General features: G+C 34.9%; 2 protein-coding genes across 2 annotated transcripts; both read left to right on the top strand.

Annotated features, from left to right (window-relative positions):
* The first annotated feature begins 286 nt into the window (after positions 1 to 286).
* On the top strand, positions 287 to 4,448 carry LOC112058028 (spidroin-1-like). The gene is made up of 4 exons (XM_052887657.1): positions 287 to 393; positions 1,708 to 1,750; positions 2,988 to 3,026; positions 3,877 to 4,448. Exons 1-4 carry the CDS (start codon positions 379 to 381, stop codon positions 4,329 to 4,331), a joined length of 552 nt encoding a protein of 183 aa, XP_052743617.1. The 5' UTR covers positions 287 to 378; the 3' UTR covers positions 4,332 to 4,448.
* Positions 4,449 to 7,177: 2,729 nt separating this feature from the next.
* LOC112058027 (uncharacterized) lies at positions 7,178 to 10,799 on the top strand. The gene is made up of 3 exons (XM_024098688.2): positions 7,178 to 7,285; positions 9,282 to 9,324; positions 10,061 to 10,799. Exons 1-3 carry the CDS (start codon positions 7,271 to 7,273, stop codon positions 10,720 to 10,722), a joined length of 720 nt encoding a protein of 239 aa, XP_023954456.2. The 5' UTR covers positions 7,178 to 7,270; the 3' UTR covers positions 10,723 to 10,799.
* Positions 10,800 to 20,654: the final 9,855 nt, after the last annotated feature.

Raw genomic sequence — 20,654 nt, 5'->3', positions numbered from 1 at the left:
TACAATAAAATAACATAAAAAAAAACAAATTACCTTTGTTATTAATATCTGACAGTGATCGTTACACAATCAAATGGTTAATTGGTTACTCTTAACTCCTCTCAAATAAGGAAAGAAGCTGTGTTTTAACATGCCATTAAAAGAAGCTTATTCATAAATTAGATGGTTGATTAATCCTTCGCAAATTCTGCACGGCATTTTAAGAAATGTCTGAATTAACGAATTAGCTACAACGTTAATCGTATTAATATTATTAAGATATAGAATGAACACGATCATGTGAAGCCGGCATCTCACCCAGACCCATATAAAGGCCGTGTGCTGGAAACTGTAACACAGTTCGTTAGACAGACAGACTGACCGCTTGTGGCCGTAAATATGTACAAGTTTACGGTAAGTACATAAATATAAATATAAAATATATTATATTTTAATACATCAAACTAAATCAAATCAAATTAGCATATTTCAATTAGGCTTAATTTACAAGGTTGTTTTAATGTAGTGATTCGCAATTTGAGGCAACTATAAAATATAGCTACCCAGTTCAATCTTATACTTACGTACAATAACCTTATGCGTAAATAGAGGGGGGCCGGGTGGGCCGTGCCCGCCCTAGGATTCTGGGATACCTATATGGAATTCTCTTATGATACTAAGAATTGATGTGGGGGGCCAGGCCCACCCCAGGAAATCCTAGATACGCCAATGACAATAACTACGAAACACACAATACAAAGTTACTTTCATATTAAGGCTGCTAAAAACATAACACTTGTTATGTCACTGAAGTCGAGTTAAAATTATTGCAGTTTGTTTAGCTAAAATTCAAAAACAGTCAATTTTTTTATTTGTTAAATTAAGAAACGAGAATATTAGGGAAACCCTTGGGAAATACCAAGTTACAGTGGAAAATTAGTAAAATTTTTATGTTAGTTTTTTGTTGTTTCTTTGTTAGTCAGTAGGAACAATTAATGTGCCTCATAAAATTCAAGAGACAAAATCTAGAACAAAAATATGCCTCTTCGAAGTCTGCAGTAATGTGGGGTCGCTCGATGTGCCTTTATTCACAGCCTACATTCTACAGCCTTTTCTTAATGAATACTGTTTACCAACAAAGAATTTAGAAATGAAGGTAGAAAACGCATGTCATTCCATAAATTATTTATTTTCAATTATATATGGTTTGTTTATAAAATGTTATATAAAATATATATTAACCATATCTAATTGTTCTAAGCTAATTAATAAAATTTATTTTCATTAATTTAAGAATTTTTTAGATTTTAATTATTATTAAGTGTGAAATGACAAATTATTTATACCCTCATTTTGTAATTTGTTTGTTGGTAAACAGTACTCGTCAAGACAGACTGTAGTATAGGCATGTATTTGCGAAGCGAAGCTTAGTTAATCTTGCAATAAGTTGCATGATGTAAATCAGGGCCGTTGAATCTTAATATATAAATAAATGTGAAAGCTCATTTATCACGAAATCTCAAAAACCGCTTGATGTACCAAGCTGAAATTTGACAGGGAGGTAGTTTATAGTTAGTAGGTTTCCAATAAGAACGGATTTTGCGATAGGGCTGGATTAAAGAGGTTTAAGGGCGGACGAAGTCGCGGGTGTCCACAGAGAGAAAAAAGAGAAGATGCATTTGTCTATGCTTTATTTTATTTAAGTGACGTATTTTTTGTTTCTTCCAGATTTTGGTGTTAGCTTTAATTGCCGTCGCGGCGGCCAAGCCAGGTAAGCTATCAATTAATACATAGAAAACATTTCTATTTTTTTTTTATTGAGAAAGAAGTTTAAAAGTAAATATTAACATTAGCGGCGTAACTATAACATGAGGTCCCATAAAAATGGTGACATTGTAATTTTTTAAAGTCAAATTACAGGTAAACTTACTGCCTTTTTTTATATTCTTTACAAGTTAGCCCTTGACTACAATCTCACCTGATGGTAAGTGATGATGCAGTCTAATGGCCGCTGTACACACTCGACGAGAGCCTCTCGCCGAGAGTCTCGGCCGAGGGATTCTCGGCGAGAGCACGCCCTGTACACCCTCGTTTAGTCAGTTGCACTGCAAATACCCGAGACGATGGACGTAGAAACTGCTGCTGCTATTTGTCTCTGTGCCGCGAGCTACTATAATTTTTTAAACGTTTACTCTAACTATATAATTTAGGAATGAGTCCATTAACTCGTATGCGAACCATATCGGTTTATATACAGAGTCAGCTGCAGCTCCCGACTGAATAGATGCAATAACCTTTCTTTTATGGCCACGATAGGTAGCCATAAGTGAGTCCCGTTTCTTTTTTAATTCAGCTACAGGAGTTTCCATTTGTTCACTTATTCGCACCCAAGCGTCATGGATAGTTTGTTTATCCTTGTGTTTTACATCTTTTGAGTTCCATAAAACGGCTTCTCCTTGATAACACTCCAAAAATTCTAATTCGCGCTCGTTAGACCACATAGCGAAACACGTCTACTCATAACCACTGTCAGCGGGCAACTGAATAAACGAGTGTGTACATGCTCGTTCTCGTTTTCCTCGCGAGACTTCACGAGACCCTTTGACTCGGGCGCAAAAAACCGACAAGCGGCCGAGACACACCGAGGCGAGAACGAGAGTGCGAGACGAGACGAGAGCACCATGTACATACTCGCTCTCGGCCGGTCTCGGGGTGTCTCGTCGAGTGTGTACAGCTGCCATAAGATGAAAGCGGGCTAACTTGTTAGAAAGAGGATAAAGCTCCACATTCAGCCAGTAGGGTGGTAAGTAGCCACGGCCGAAGCCACCAGCCAAAAACACACCTCTCCAGGGCTCTACAGGGCTCCCCGGAGAGAGGACCGTACATAGTTTTTTGTATTTACTTTAATAAGAAAAAGCTTTATTGACCCGGAATGCCGGTTTGTTTCTTTGTATTCTTAATTAATTTTTATCTTCATTTTGTTTTAATAGAAAAAAATATTTTCTCAGGTTACGGGAGCGGCGGCGGCGGTAGCCAAAGCGGATTTGGTAAGTAAACAGAAAATTATTTATCAAAAATTAAATTTAAAAAAATATATCTAAGACTCAACACATAGCTTTCTCCATTGTGGTCACAACCTACAAAGACAAAATGATCACAAATTTAATAGATTTTCGTATGACCATGGTATAGACAGAGAGCAAGTCACAGCCGGACCTTCGTCATTTTATAAAAGCTAGAAAGGAGAATGGCGAGGTTGCATGTATTTTGGGACTAACAGATAGAAGTAGCGTACATAGTGTAAACCCATTAATAGTTGTTAATCTCGATTAAACTAAGAAAAAATCAAATGGTAACCAATCTTAAAAAGCAGGGAGAAAATAGATAACAATTCTGTTCTGATGCGTTACGACACGACACGTCAGACAAATATAAATCCGGCTTTAGGTGGAATTAATTGTGTCGTCAGACAAATATAATTCCCCCTTATGGTTCAAAGTAACGGAGATAAGATTTTTATTATAATCTTCAATTTAGTTTTATTTTGACGGCCTTCGTGGCGCAGTGGTATGAGCGGTGGATTTACAAAACGAAGGTCCTGGGTTCGATCCCCGGCTGGGCAGATTGAGATTTTCTTAATTTGTCCAGGTCTGGCTGGTGGGAGGCTTCGGCCGTGGCTAGTTACCACCCTACCGGCCAAGCCATTTAGCGTTCCGGTACGATGCCGTGTAGAAACCGAAAAAAGAGTGTGGATTTTCATCCTACTCCTAACAAGTTAGCCCGCTTCCATCTTAGACTGCATCATCACTTACCATCAGGTGAGATTGTAGACAAGGGATAAAAGAATAAAAAAAAAAAAAAAAAATAATAATGTCTATAATTATGTTGATTTCTCAGGACAGGGCGGACATGGCAGCCACGGTAGTCATGGCGGATTTGGCGGCCAAGGTAGCCAAGAAGGATTTGGCGGAGAAGATGGTGAAGAATGGGAAGGAGAAGGTAATCAAGGACAAAGCCAAGGTGGATGGGGACAGGGAAACAAAGGCGGACAAAGTGGTAATCAAGGTTTTGGCCAGGGTGGTTGGGGAGGACAGGGGCAAAACCAACAAGGATTTGGCGGACAAGGAGGTAATCGAGGTCAGGGTGGATGGGGAGGACAAGGTCAAAACCAACAAGGATTCGGCGGACAAGGAGGTAATCAAGGCCAGGGTGGTTGGGGAGGACAAGGTCAAAACCAACAAGGATTCGGCGGACAAGGAGGTAATCAAGGTCAGGGTGGTTGGGGAGGACAAGGTCAAAACCAAGGAGGATTTGGAAGCCAAGGTGGACAGACAGATGAATTCGATGAATAGATAAGAAATAAATCTATCTAGGTATAAGAATTACTGAATTGTGATGATGTGATTAAAAAAATCGTCAATAACTGATATCGAAACAAGGAATGAAATAAAGGAGATTATGTTAAGTGATTAACGAGTAATTATTTTATACGAACCTATAAATATCATATTCCAAAGAAGGTTATTTTTTATTTTAGTCAATATTCATTTATTTCAATTAGGCTTAGTTTACAAGCCATTCCGAAACGTCAGGTTTTGGTCTGGTTATTTGCCGAAGTTAAGTACGTACTTAGCTGCAATAACAAATAATCTATCTTACAACTACTAGAGAACTAATCAAATGAAAAGTGGAGCCAAGTGGCTTTGTAGTGGTAGATCCGAATTAGAAACGACCTTCACCCATCTGATTCTCTTTACTCATCTGATCTGATGAAAAATGTTTTATACCAAACTAGCAGACGCCCACGACTTCATTCGCCCTTAGACCTCTTTAATCCGGCCCTCTCGCAAATTTCGTTCTTAGCAGACCTCCACTATCTATACCTACCTGCCAATATGTCGTGATGACCTTTCGCAGGTATATATTAAGATTTACTTAGTAAGTTAAAAAATATATCGCGAGTAGGTTGCCTAAAAATTTCCTGGCCAAATTATTATTAACTATCATTAAACTGGCAATATATTTTTTAACGTAGGTACTTAATTTTATACAAAACACTTTTCATCCGTTAAACAGATGGGTGAAGGTCATGTCTAATACGGATCTTAAGACTATTATGGGTTCAAGTTTCTTAGTAATGAGACTATAGTCTAGTGACTGATAAGGAAACGGACAAAACGTGTTTTAGGGCGTAATTGTGAGACCCAGACCTAGAATCCACTCCTGATTTTTAAAATAGCAGTTTTATTCGAAGCAGGAAGAGCGAGGATCTTGAGATATAGGTTTATCAAACAAAAAACAACGGTACGGTTCCTGTTCCCGTAGGAATACGGGGATAAAATATAGCCTATAGCCGTCCTCGATAAATGGGCTATCTAACACTGAAAGATTTTTTCAATTCGGACCGGTAGTTCCTAAGATTGGCGATTCAAACAAAATAGTGTAAAAAAGTTTGCGTCAGTTCTGACGCACGAATGGAGTTTACTCTTCCAGATCGACTGTCTAAATTGATATATGTTGCCCCGCAGCATACACTATGTACGTTTCAATACTCGCGCCTGAAATGTGAAAGGTCCGCAGAATAGGTTGCGCACAAAAACGTAACGCTGTCATTCGTTCATCGAATTTTATTGCCCATGTTTTTTTCATACTGGAAGCTATATATGAAATATCGATTCTTAAGGAGTAAACTCTAATAACTCCAAAACCATATAAACTATACCAAAAATATATAGTTGATAAAAACAACTAGCTATTAATAAAATACTAAAATAATATAATTCTGAACTTCGGGCTACTACGTAATTCAAAGACACTGGGAACATTTAAAAGTCGTTTATTTTAATATTACTTGTCTAGTTGTAATTCGTAGTTTCTTTATAATTATTAATAATATACTACATATATATAAATAGTACATTTGAATATATGTAGTATATATAAATGTACTATTTTTATTATTATATAATTTTTCTTTTATTTTTGTTGCACTATCCCGCATCTAATTACATTAATTCCTTTATCCAAAGGTTGTCTGGTAGATATTGCTATAGGCAATAAGACCGCCTTTGCACATACTTGTTTTCTATGTTTTCTTTTGTTTTCTTTGTTATTGTTTTGTTTTGTGCAATAAAGTATAAATAAATAAATACTACTGAGAATTTATTGGCAGAAAAACCTAAATTTTATAGGGTGAAAGGAAGCCATGACTTCGTGATTCGAGTCACATAAGGGTAACAAATGCACCAAGGAAGCAGTTTAAAATATCTACATTTACCTATGCAAATATTATGTAGGTACTAGTGGTCACCCTCGACTGCGTCCGCATAAAATTGATAGATACAAGTGAAATAAAAACATATTAAGAAGAGATCAGCACACAAAAGGCGGCCTTATCGCTAGGTAGCGAATTCTTCCAGGCAACCTTCGGTTTAGGAAAACTTAAGGACATCAGCAAAATAAAATAAAATATTATAATATTTTCTATCGCTTATTAGTTCTGCATACGTTTGTATTTTTGAAGTGGGTAGTGTTTATAATCATTTTTTATATAAATAGCATAGATATTTTTTTACAATATAAATAATTTCGTCCCCGCACCAAAACATTTCTGATTTTAAATAACATAAAAAAACATGACTAAAAAAAAAAGTCATCAAAATCGGAGCTGTTTCTGAGGACTTCCTGCATTTGCTTGTTCTATGTATTATTTGACTCCACTAATATTATAATAGACTAATATTTAAAAAACCTGTAAAAAATACCCCATCTTATTTTTTCAGTTTTTGTAAACAGTTTTTTAACATAAAAACATAAGACGCTATTTTTTTTGAATACCATTGAAAATTACTGATGCGACGCTTCGTGTCGTCGTCGAGAATGTATTCGCTTTTGAATTTGTAATTGGAATGGCTGCATCCCTGTCGTGTTCCGTATGCTCTATCTGCCTATTACTCTTTAATCTGTACGTCAAAGTTAGTGAATTAACTTGCTGGCCACTAAAAGAAGTAGGCTTTAAAATATATGATGATCACAAAAATGTAAGTTATAAAAAAATAGGTGCCTATGTTGATACAAAAAAGCCCAAACAAAAAATAATATTCATAAATTAAAAAAAATACCGATACCACGAATTCTCATAAATAAGCATTATCGAATAAATCGAAACGACCATAGGATGTTATCACGCAAAGATTCCAATCCAATGTCATATAAATAAGACGCAAGATTCTCTAATCGGCATAACTAGAAAATTCGTAAGGTCGGACTGACCGGTGCCTTAAGCATAAAAATGTACAGAATTACGGTATGTAAATATCTATAAAATTTTAAATTACCATAATGATCTCATGTGAAAATCCTGTTTTACGATACCTAAGTAAATAAAAGATAGGTATAGTGATATCATTAAGAGTGTGCAATATGTAATTTGGTGGTTACAAATGGTTCTGGATCTCAGATTCTGGAAAAGTTAGGAGCCTGATATTTGGGTAAATTATATTTCAAAGTGTTAGCTTCGTTATGACTATACAAAATACACAATTTGTAAAACTTTTCTTGATAGTTTATTTTTTGAAAAATACATGTTTTGCTCACACTTTGCTTTCAATCTCAGGAAAAGCAAACTTAATTTCTTAAATTTTTGTTTTGTATAGAAAATTAGGTATATATCTTGAACATGGCCATTTTGTTTTTCGTTATATTGTTTAATTTACTTGCAATTAGGTAAAAATGGTTTTGGCGTCATAAAATTTGCGTCCCGCGTCAATCGCTCCGTGCTCTTCACTCACGTGAAAGTCATAATTCGGCGTCTCGTTTGAGCTTCGAATTTTATCCATATCGTACAGACGCGCTGCGCGCTCTTAAGTGGAAAACGAATTGTGATTTTCCTAATGCTTCAAAAATAAAACGTGACGTGATTTTAACTCAGAATACAGAAAAACATGTATACTGAGGTTTTTAAAAAACTAGAAACTTAAAAAAACGGCAAGAGCTTCAAGGCTTTTTTTATTGCCGGTATAAAGCTGATTACAATAATTAAAAAACTAATTTATTCAATACATGCCTATGAATAAAATTAAAGTGTCTGTATTGTGATTTTAATATAACTGTTTTCTCAAATTAGTCATTTAAACGATACCAAAATACAAAACTTTATGGGTGTTATAAGTTTGACATGTAAGTCTATATGTCTGTCAGTCTGTCTGTGGTACCTACCATAGCTTCCGAACGGATGAAGCGATTACAATTTAATTTTTTTTAGTATTAAAGGTGACATATGCGCGAGTGTTTTTAGACAACTTTGGTGAAAATCGGTTGAGCCGTTTAAAAGTTGTGGGGGTTGAAAGTGGGGAAGAATAACCGAATGTCTGCAAATATACTCGAGTGGGGTCTCAAATGAAAGCGCACTGAAAGAGAATAATGATGACTTAATCAACAGTGTAGATAGTTAATAATTTCATGACAATCGGGGGATTTAAATTTATCTGTTTGTCCAAGCTAAACGGCTGAACTAATTTCTATGGGACTTTTACTTTCCCGATAACCTAAAGATAGATAAGGTTATTAACCAATGAAATTAATGGGATTTAAATTTATCTGTTTGTCCAGGCTAAACGGCTGAACTAATTTCAATGGGACTTTTACTTTCCCCGATAACCTGAAGATAGAGAAGGTTATTAATCAACATAAGAGTGTGGAATATGTAATTTGGTGGTTACAAATGGTTCTGGATCTCATATTCTGGAAAAGTTAGGAGCCTGATATTTGGGTAAATGATATTTCAAAGTGTTAGCTTCGTTATGACTATACAAAATACACAATTTGTAAAACTTTTCTCGATAGTAAATTTTTGAAAAATACATGTTTTGCTCACATTTTGCTTTCAATCTCAGGAAAAGCAAACTTATTTTCTTAAATTTTTGTTTTGTATAGAAAATGAGGCATATATCTTGAACATGGCCATTTTGTTTTTCGTTATGTTGTTTAATTTACTTGCAATTAGGAAATAAATGGATTTGGCGCTCACGTCAGAAAAATTTGCGTCGCGCGTCAATCGCTCCGTGCTTTTCATTCACGTGAAAGTCATAATTCTGCGTCTCGTTTGCGCTTCGAATTTTATCCATGTCGTACCGACGCGCTGCGCGCTTATAAGGCTTTTAACTTTTATCTCGGAAAAATCCCGGCTTTTGCACTTATCGAGGAGCAATTAAACCAAATTTATGTATTATTTTAATTACTAATTTAAATAACAAATTGATGTTATGTGTAAGTACGTTAATGAAGAACATTTTTATTTTCAGATAGTCGTATTAGCTGCAGTAGCTATTGTTGCAGCTAAGCCAGGTTAGTAACTTGAATACCTACTGTACCTTGCTTAGTGGTGTACCTACTACTTACTTACACACTTACACCACTCTAGTGGTGTAACTAGTAGAACGATTGCCTGTGGTAAACTCAAAGTTCATTTATTTCAATTAAGGCTTAAACAAGCAACTTATGCCATGATTTAATGGTGATCATTAAAGTTGAAAACTTGGATTTAATTGTAGACTTGATCCGAGAACAGCTCTCAATAAACTAAAGTAAAAAAAGAATACTGACCTCAGTTACGTCATTAAATCATCATAATCCATTTCGAAATGTTTTTGAGTTAAACAGTGCTTTTATATTGTGCTTAACAGAGTTTTATATTAATACTAGCGGACGCCCGCGACTTCGTCCGCGTGAAACCCTACCCTACTCGCACTCTACAGCTACCCTACCATATAAGGGATGAGTAGGATCCCTACCCCTACCAAACCCCTACCAGTCTGTAGTCCAGTGGTTAGTCTATAGACTTTCGTGTCTATAGGCTAACCACTGGGCTACAGTTCGTTTCATGTAGCATGGTGCGGGTAACAGTTCGTTTCACTCTTGAAAATTTGCCGCGTTTCACGATAATAGTACGTATTATGAACGTCATACAAGCGACTGTCACCGTGCCCATGCTATCTGAAAAACAGTTTAACAAGGCAGTTACCTGGTAGCTACTACCAAGTAGGTAGTTACCGATATCATTTAGACAAATTTTAATTTGCAGGATATGGGACTGGTGGTAGCTTGGGCGGATACAGCGACGATTCTGACTTCGACAGCGGTAGCAAAGGAGGAATTGGTAGCCAAAGTGGATTCAGTGGTCAAAGCGGAGTTGGTAGCCAAGGTGGATTTGGTAGCCAAGGCGGATTTGGTAGCCAAAGTGGATTGAGTAGTCAAGGAGGATTCGGTAGTCAAGGAGGATTCGGTAGTCAAGGAGGGTTCGGTAGTCAAGGAGGATTCGGTAGTCAAGGAGGATTCGGTAGCCAAAGTGGATTCGGTAGTCAAGGTACCTTAGATGGATTATCCGGATTCGGTAGCCAAGGTGGATTCAACGGTCAAGGTAGTCAAGGATTCGGTAGTCAAGGCAACCTAGGTGGATTCCGTGGTCAAGGGAGCCAAGGAGGATTTGGTGGCCAAAGCGGATTTAGTGGTCAAGGAAGTTCGGGCGGATTTCGAGGTCAAGGTAGTTTGGGTGGTTTCGGAAGCGAAGGCGGATTCCGTGATCGAGGATTTGGAAGCGAAGGAGGTTTTGGCGGATTCCGTGGACGAGGCCAAGGAGGATTCAGAAGACAGGATGGATTCAGAGACGGTGGATTCAGAAGGGGATTTGGTAGTGGACGCGGATTTCGCCGCGATTTCGAAGATTCCGATGAATTTAGCGATTAAATAATGTGTTTGTATCTATTAACATAAGATAATAATTAAGGCTTATTGATATTATAAAGTAAACGAATGTTGAATAACGTGCAGTTTTCCTTATAGCATTTTCAAGGAGTTAAGTGAATTATATAGCATTATCCATCGATATAAATCGTTAGATGGGACACTCCATATTAAAGAACGCGCAATGTTATATCATTACTAAAGACGTGCACGCACATCTTGACTTAGTATGCAACAAGCGCATGCTGTGACTTTAAAATATTTTACTGTTTTTTTCTTGTTTAATCCCTTAATTATGCCTTCGTGATCATTTTGGAAGTGTAATAATAAAAAAATTCAATCGACTTCAAAAACATAAAATATACTGACTAAACTAAAAAGCGAAAAATAACATCATACTAAGTTCTATCTATCATATTATGTTCTTAACGATGATCAGTTTGAAGGCGGTGCTAAACTATTGTTGTGTTAAGTGGGTAATGGAAAAAATATAAAACGCTAAGTTGCCCCTACGATTTTTGAAAGTTCCCCACGATTTCTCCAGGATCCCATCATCAGATCCTGAAATGGTGGCAATGGAACCACCTCAGGAGTACACCCTTTAAAACAAAAAAACTATTGTTCAAATCGGTTCAGGCGTCTTCGAGTAATCAGGTAACATACATACAAAAAAAACATACAGACGAATTGAGAACCTCCTCCTTTTTTGAAGTCGGTTAAAAACACAAGCCGCAACACGAATATAATGATAGAGTTGTTACTTTCAGTCGTTAGTATTTGCGAAACCAATGACAGTTCTTCATCGACGCTTCGGGGCACATCTAACGATCTACAATCGATAGCATTATCAATGACATTCGGACATTGTCCACAGACGTGACTAATCAGTCGGAAAAACCTTAGTAATTAAGCACTTCTTTGTATTATTGCAAGCTCATATTGACCACCTATATAAACCGCAATATAGCGATTTAACCGCAGTTTGGCCATGGCCGGTCGTTAAAGTTAGCATACCACATCAAATTCGTTTATTCCAAGTATCTACTTAGACTTAGTTTACAAAAATTTTTAGTCATAGTAAAGGACATGTTCCAAAATGGGCCTTTATTATTTACAATTTATAATGTCGATAGTATTTTTTACGGACAGAAGATACAAATTGCTGTTGAGAAAATAACTTTCAGAATTTTTGGATGCCGCATTAATTCGATAAATATTTTTTTTGTTTCGCTCCCTTGTCTACAAATTAAACATAGACAATACAGTAAAAGTGTTTAAAACAGCCTATATAAACACCTGGAATTGAATTCATATCCGGTGTAAGCTGTCAATGTCATGTAACATTGTCAAATGTCAATAAGACACAAGTCAAAAAGAAACATTAAATCGTAGACAGAGAAGCGATATAAGAAAAATCCATAAATTGCTTCAAAAACGCCTTAAACGAACGCTACTACGCGAAGACACTGTCAATCTGTCAGTGTTTGAGTTACAAGCAATGTGGTCATGATAAAAATTCTTAACTAATAATGTCAGCTAATGAAAAAAAATCATTTTATTTAATTAATTTTAAAAAAAATGCTGGTTCCAAAAATTTTTTTATTTTGGGTTTTAAGCCCTATACTTTATGTTATTTTAAGATAAAAATAATTTGTTCTGCTTAACTGAGTTGACATTTGGATTAAAGGCCCAGCCTCCATACTCCAGTGCGAAGAGCCATTGAAACACAATCCCAATGAAATACTAAATACACACTATAACACTTAACAAAAGTACCTACCTACTGTAATTGTTAAGTAAAACACAATGGCGGTTGAACTCAGACTGACTTTATTGAGTTGCTTGCATACAATTATTATTGAACTACCTACAATACATTACACTTCCCCTCTAAGAAAAAAAAAATATATATATATCTTAAGGTAGGTAAGGTAAGGCAGGCAGGTACTTAAATCAGCATACAACTTATAATTAGAATATATTGACATAAAGGTACGCAAGATATATCCAGAACAAGACTTTTAACCAATTTGATTTATGATTATTTTGTGTAGATATTCATTTGTTATCAATTTAAGATACCAAGTCCTGTGTTCGAACTGATTGAGGTAGGTATCTTACTATTGAACTGATGTATGTAACTACTAACTACTGCGTACCTAAATGGTATTTCACCATTACTTGAATAGTTTCATATTATTATTATTTATACCAATTAATTGTTTACACAATCATTCAGCAATGTGAAACCAAAGCAATTTAGTACCCACATTACTTGACCGTTGGCACTAACTAGGTAACTACATCTCAATATTTACACGATTGGAATACTTATTTAAAGGAACATTGTCTTTTTTTTTATTACTCAATGGTCAATAACATATATGAATGTACACACAAAAAGTACCATTACTACACTTGACACTAGACTTGTATCTGCACAAGCTATTAAAAACACTGCCTATCCAAATCTAAATCAACATATTGATAAATTAAACTGATAAATAACATTAAAATCGATTCAGTACCTACACATATGTTTCTAACTTAACTGTAATCTTACACTGAAAACAGTAATAAAGTTATTTATAAAAAATACTTATTAAGAATTACTTTTAAATTTATCAAACATCTATATTATGTAGGTACTTTTATACTATTTTGATAATTCCGGTTTTAAATACAAACTTTAATTTCTCTAACGTTTTAGACTTTATCTTTGACATCCCTTGACATGCAACTCAACCAATTTATACATAGCCATTACACCTTCCTTTATAAATATACATACATTACGTTTGTTTATATACCATACTCGCTGGTAGGTAGGTAAGTACATAATCTTTTACAAAACTCACTATTTTTTTTTTGCTTTCACATTTATTACCTATCCTTTATTACAAACAATCCCCAGGTTCTACACCTATCAACCTATGCATATGTACTCGCATATATCCCTACTGTTCACTTAAACAGTTACATACATATACCTACCCAAAAATACATCTGACCAATTTCTGTGTCTCATAATAACAAAGAGATTACTTTCCTATTATAACATTTATCTATTTCAACCTGATTCTGAAAGTTTTCTGCTTTACAGTAATTTAAATAGTTAGTATTACAACCAGTAAGATTTTCCATAATCCTCATATCCTATGTATGTTGATACCTAGTGATCCAAAGTATATAACGTTAGGTAGGTATGATGCCTTCAACTTATGAAATTATGATACGCACATATAGATTATTAATGCAGTATACATACTTAGAAACATGTGAACATATATATCACCCCCTATTTTAACATTTGAGATCACATGTCATGTACGTTTGACTTTTCTATAAAAATAATTGCAATCATTTTGTACGTATATATATATCTACATTGATATATCATACATATCATATTGTTGAATAAGCCATAAAATAGCTATTCATTTATACATCATTTAACCATCATAAAACTATTCGTGCACCTACCAAGTAGCCTATTTTGTTCCCATTTTTAACGTACCAACCTAAGTATCTAACAATCTTCCCGACTATGGGTACCTCAACCCTATGGATCCCACACAGCCCAATTCAATCGATTTCTAAACAATATACGAGTAGGTACTTATCTGATCTGGTATCTTATCTGTTCGGGATCTGAGGTTTATTTAGCTATGAGCCAGGGAAAGATTAGATTCATATGGTACTTAGGTCAGTATTTGTGTAAAACCACATAAATACTGTGACCTTATAATATCTATCTACTTTAAATATCATTATCCTTTGATATGAATAACAACACACATGCACACATGCTGCACACATGGCTAGAGGCTATACAAATAGGCACATACATGTACCAATTATTTTTGTTAGTATTTTAATAACCAAAATAATAGCTTCACAGGCTAGTTGGCTCATGCTGTGGATAACGGTTCCAAGCAACCAATCATTAGTAATATTACCTATAGGTACTTTCTCATCGTTTTTCCAATAATAAGTATCATATTCATAGGTACAGAATCACAACAAATTAAGCTTAGCATCTCACAGCCATGCCAGTGTAATATATAATTATTCATAATTAAGTCATCCTTGTTGCTAATTCTAAACACAATTTCTAAATTATCTATGATTATTTAATTTAATTTTTAATTTCAATTGACATAATTTCTCAGGTAGGCAATGAGCATTCCTTATATGTTGTATAACCCTATTACGTATTATAGACTTATACTTACAGTCGTTTTTAGAATTAGCAAGTAAACAAATAAATTATTACTAACACTGTACCTTAAAAGTAAGGATCTTCCTTATTTACCTACTTGTTTCACTAACACATATGGTGCTTCGGGTGCATCATTTTAACAACATCATTATCTCTTTACATGGCTAACTTGTCTTGTAATTCACAAAAACATTTATTAAATTCAATTTCAATTAGCTCAATAGTAGGTACACTTTTTCTATTTTCACTACATTTTTCACTTTTTACATTTGCAATACTATCTACACCATCACTTCTCCGACAAGCAGACAACTGCCCTCGCGCGCTTGCCCGTGGTGACCACCACAGCTGCGCTGCGATGCAGTCTGTCTTCGCCCTGCCGGAGTTCATGGTTACACCTCCGACCAGCAGGCTGCTGCCCTCGCGTGCTTGCCCGTGGTGACTACCACAGCTGCGCTACGATGCAGTCCTTCTTCGCCCCGCCGGAGTCCTTTATTACACCTTCGACAGAGCACTGCACTCGTACACTTGCCCGTGGTAACCACCACAGCTGCGCCGCGATGCAGTCCTTCTTCGCCCTGCCGGAGTCTTTTGTTACACCTCAGGCAAGCAGACAACTGCAATCGCACGCTGCCCGTGGTGCCTACCACAGCTGCCGCGCGGTTCAGTCCGTCTTCGCCCTGCCCGAGTCCTATGTAACATGTCCTGCAAGTGGACTTCCGCACTCGCGCGTTGCCCGCAGATACAACTGCAGCTGCCCCGCGATGCAGACTGTATTCCACTTGCCTGAGTCTTGAGTCAGATGAGCCCGGCGTTCCACAGGTACTAACACACGCCAGCTCCACCGCCATCTTGTTGTTTTGCGTAGATTCCGCGACAGGGCCTGAACTTAAGTCTTTATAAATCTTTACCCGTCGCCGCTGTCGAAATCTGTACTGCCGATGCCGAGAGACTTTGTGTTTGTAGTATGTAATGCATTCAAAATGCTTTGATAAACTCGAGTCGCGACCACATAAGTATGTCATGTCACCGACTTGTCCCGCAAACGTGGCTGCTCGCAACGCACCAACTTTTAAACAAATACATTGTTCCACAAGTCGTACATGTGAATCCGACTCCACTACATCATAAAAATCACTTTTATTTAATTTACCACACGACATAATCAGTATTTTCGACGATATTTCCAATAGACTGCGCCACTTGTAATTGTTAAGTAAAACACAATGGCGGTTGAACTCAGACTGACTTTATTGAGTTGCTTGCATACAATTATTATTGAACTACCTACAATACATTACACCTACTAATGGTTTCCTATTAACGGCTTCCGTGGCGCAGTGGTATGCGCGGTGGATTTGCAAGACGGAGGTCCGGGGTTCGATCCCCGGCTGAGTCGATTGAAGTTTTCTTCATGGTCCAGGTCTGGCTGGTGGGAGGCTTCGACCGTGGCTGTATATTTTAGTTGGGATATTTTTCAAAATGAAACAAAAACAATGTTAAAACAATAGTAATTTATTTCTTCTATTACAATAATCTTTTTTGACAGAATAAAACAGACCCTCTAGTGCCGTTTTCAAGTATACAAACGTGACGTTTTTTTTTACTCTATGCTTTCCCTCATGGAAAACCTTGTTCACGCCACAGTGTGTTGTCATCAGTGTGCTGCCAAAGGTAGATGTGACGTTTTTTTTACTTGAAAACTAACACTAAGCACACGAACTTTTTTATATCAATTAAACATAGGCAACTGAATATAAAGCACAAATATAGTCATTCATTTAAAAAAAATTCTCAGAAAATCTACGTTTATTTTAGAAAAATACACGTCCTCAGTGCTTTATCCAAACTATATTCTAACTGCTAGTTCTTTTGATTTATTTATTATTAGGATTAAGGTAGAAACACATTGACAAACGCGACGCTCGCATAAAATGTAGAAACGCACCTTCATATTTCATTGTCAATATAAACGAGACCTTATTACGAGCACATATTATATAATTTTCATTGAAATGCCAGCATAACTATAACATATTTTTCAACAAATTGTTATTAAAAAAAACTTTATAAATCCTCTACATTGTGGCACCAGAGAGTTTGTCAAGACAAATGAGCACAAACTCGATGTATTTATCTTGTTTAATTAAAGACCGACATCAAAAATATTTGTATTATATAAATATTTGTATTATATTTACTTTTTCATCACATAGCAACGATCAACAAAAGTGAAAGTAGTATTTTCGATTACGTCGTTATTGGTCGACAGTGTCTTTTGTCATAACATCTTCAAAAATGTCGTTGTTTCATGCTAGGCCTCCTAGCCACCTTTATAAGACAAGCTCCATGGTAAAGATACTTTCTAAAGACCGTTTGGGCTTGATTGTTGTGGTAAGGTCCATGCATGCAGTCAGTCAAAGAGCGCCAGGAAAGTAGAAATATGCTCATAAATTATTTACCAGCGTGAGATTGTTAAGCGAACGTATGTTTGGTAAACTAGTTTTAAAGTAACACACTCACATAAACACTGCGTTTTTTCTGTGTCAGACTTCGCTTCATTTTACGCATACAAACATTCCTACTACTATAAGATTGCTTTATGTTTTTAGGCATAGGATACACTTACATAGCGTAGCGTTTTAATAATGTGTTTCTACCCTTATAGTGCATTTTTTTACTGTGTAAATTGTGACAATAAAATTACTTAACGTTTTATAACAAATGCACCAACGATGATGACGTCTAATAGTTGTTTAGTTATTTGTTTATTATACATTCCTTTCTATATATATATATATATATATTATAATAAGTGGTATTGTTACCTTTCTGTATAAATACTATATATTAAATTACTACTTTATTTACAACTTCTAACAGCTATATACACATACAGTTATTATAATTTATATGTATAATATGTAATAGTAATAAAAAACAAAAATTTTAATTAAATATATTATATTATATTGACTAACATTAAAGCATTTTTGAAGGCGATTAAACCGAACACCGTAATGATAATGTATCGAGGTGAAATTGTTTAAATTCGGTACTAATCCGGTTGTAAAAACGTCGCTTTATAACCACCTGAAATCCTAGGTTCTTAGGAAACTTAATTGTCAGGGATCCGTAGAACATTTCTTACAACTGATTACAATGAAGTTAATATTACGTGAGTAGCTTCATCTCGATGAGACGAACTTTTTTACTTGAGTTAACAGTAATAAAAAAAGGTGAGGTGCATCAGTCGTGGGGTTTTCATTCATCGTTACACGCCCCGCGGCCCACGCGCACCTTCAGGGGTGTTACGATAGAAGTTGCCAAACTATAGTAACAACTTTTAATAACCTTGTTATTGATACAAGTTGGGAGGAGGGTAGTTTAGCAACGGCTCACAAATTTTACAGAATCACGAAAGTCTTAAAGCTCACAGGCTCTCAATCTAAGAAACTTTTTAAGAAACAGGCGGTTTCACCACCATCTGATTATTGTCGAATAGGCTAACCGTAAGATTTGTTACTCTCTTACTCTTTAATTCTCGTTCCCGTAAGAATACAGGAATAAAATATAGCCTATGACATTCAAAAATGACGTGGCCTTCTAGTAGTATAAGAATTTATAAAATCGGTTGCGTAGATCCAGAGATCCCCCTACAATACCACAAACTGTACCTCTTTATTATATTTGTATAGATGACAAAGACAAAAATTTGTGAATAAACTGTCAGATACTTATGACGTGGTGAGACCGGCTCTTATTTTTTTTTTACACTACAATAACTAATTAGTAAAAAAAATAAAAAAAGAAAACAAAAAAAAAAATACATACAGCCGAACGTAGAACCTCCTCCTTTTTGGAAGTCGGTTAAAAAGTATTGTAATGACTGCAACGTATAACAAACAGCAATTACAACCGATTTAGCGCCTTTATAATTTACATTACAAACATTTTTAAGGATACGACTCTAAATGAGATAAAAAGATGGTCCGTTCTCGAATAAATGTGTACCATAACAATTTTTTACACATAAGAATATGTAAACAAAAACAAATTTGTAAATGTTTATTCTATATACCAATTGTGTATTTTTTATTCTGCAAATATATAATATAAAACTAACTGTAGCCCGTCTTCATATGGAATTCATTTTATTTACACAGACCTAATATTTTATGTTGTCATTTATTATAGAATAGATATTTCTTGTTGTTAGCATTAGGAGAATTATGGTATAAACAAAGTATTCCATACAAATTTTACAATTATATCTTTTTTTTTTTTTGTTGCAATATCCCGCATTTAATTACATTAATTCCTTTATCCAAAGGTTGTCTGGTAGATATTTCAATAAGCAATAAGACCGCCTTTGCACATACTTGCTTTCTATGTTTTCTATGTTATTGTTTTTGTTTTGTTATAATTAGATAAATAAGACAATGCTTACTTTTTTTATACATTATTAATGTAACAATTTATGACGAACAAGTTATTCTCTGAGAATCACCTCTAAAGCCGGAAAACAGTTAGGTTCTTTTATATATTTACAGTAAAAAATAAATACTTTTTTATGTAATATTTAACCTCACTTTAGAACCTGTATAAACAATTTCAAACAAAACCGTGATATAAAAATCTTTGTATACTACTTTCTTACCCTGTAAAAGCGAGTTACAAATAATAATAATAAATTAAAAATACTAGAATAAATAGATTCAACCTGTATCTGGCACTCCGAGTTGCGTTATTAAAAAATAATTGAATGAGCAAATGCAAAAAAATACATATGTATAAATAAGGTTTTCGCTTATAAATGCGAAAATGTTGGTTTTTTTTATTTTAATTTTAAAACTATATTGCACAAAATGATGATGTATATAGGCAAAACATAATATTTTGAGACATTGTCTGTCAAATTAACTTTTTGTGTTGTTATGAACAGAAAGAGGCATTAATAAGCTGACGTCCATTATAAACAATAAATAATTGTTTTATTTTGCTTTCTTTTACAATTCTAAAGTCTCTTTAGGAAACTGCGATTTAGGAATTGAATGTAAGTCGTCGAATTTTGTTTTCTTAAAGTATAGTCGTAGCTAAAAAAATTGGTTGTCTGTAAAGTCGGTTTACTGACGTTTGGACGTAACAACGTCATAAGAAAATACTAATGGAATTTTTAAAAGAAAATGTTAATTTTTCTTAAATACTGTTTAATAATCTTCATAGACCAGAATATACTTTATTTCTCGTAAAAAGGTTGGCAACCCTAGAGCGAGGGAACGACTCATGACGTCATCTTTTTTCGAGTGTGCTGCCGGCTCCATCGAATCATAAGACGTTGTCACGTCAATAAACCAATTATTCATTGATACTAGACTCTGTCGCAATCATTTATTTACCAATACAGTATAAATCTTTACCAATTTTTAAATAAAAACTAAAATTTATCTGGGAATGTCCTCTGTAAATGACATAGCCAAGTAACTTATGTTAGAAATCTTGAGACACTAATTCATAATTTTCTCGAATAACTTTGTTATTTTCATAATAAATTATAATCAATTTGTTAATTAATATATTTATTATTATGTACATTTAATTATTTTTTTAATTGAAGCATATATTATTGCCCGTCCACGTATAAAATAAACGCGATAATACTATGCGACGATGATAATATTATTAATAATAATAGGCCTACAAATATTTTAAT

This window comes from Bicyclus anynana, chromosome 20 (genome assembly GCF_947172395.1).
Source record: "Bicyclus anynana chromosome 20, ilBicAnyn1.1, whole genome shotgun sequence".
In the NCBI taxonomy this organism is placed as follows: domain Eukaryota; kingdom Metazoa; phylum Arthropoda; class Insecta; order Lepidoptera; family Nymphalidae; genus Bicyclus; species Bicyclus anynana.
This window is presented reverse-complemented; position numbering and strand designations above follow the sequence as displayed.

Excerpts from the sequence above, each read along its gene's own strand:
- LOC112058028 (XM_052887657.1), top strand. Across the intron at positions 1,751-2,987 it reads CGTCGCGGCGGCCAAGCCAG|GTTACGGGAGCGGCGGCGGC; the intron begins GTAAGCTATCAA and ends ATATTTTCTCAG. Across the intron at positions 3,027-3,876 it reads CGGTAGCCAAAGCGGATTTG|GACAGGGCGGACATGGCAGC; the intron begins GTAAGTAAACAG and ends TTGATTTCTCAG.
- LOC112058027 (XM_024098688.2), top strand. Across the intron at positions 9,325-10,060 it reads TATTGTTGCAGCTAAGCCAG|GATATGGGACTGGTGGTAGC; the intron begins GTTAGTAACTTG and ends TTTAATTTGCAG.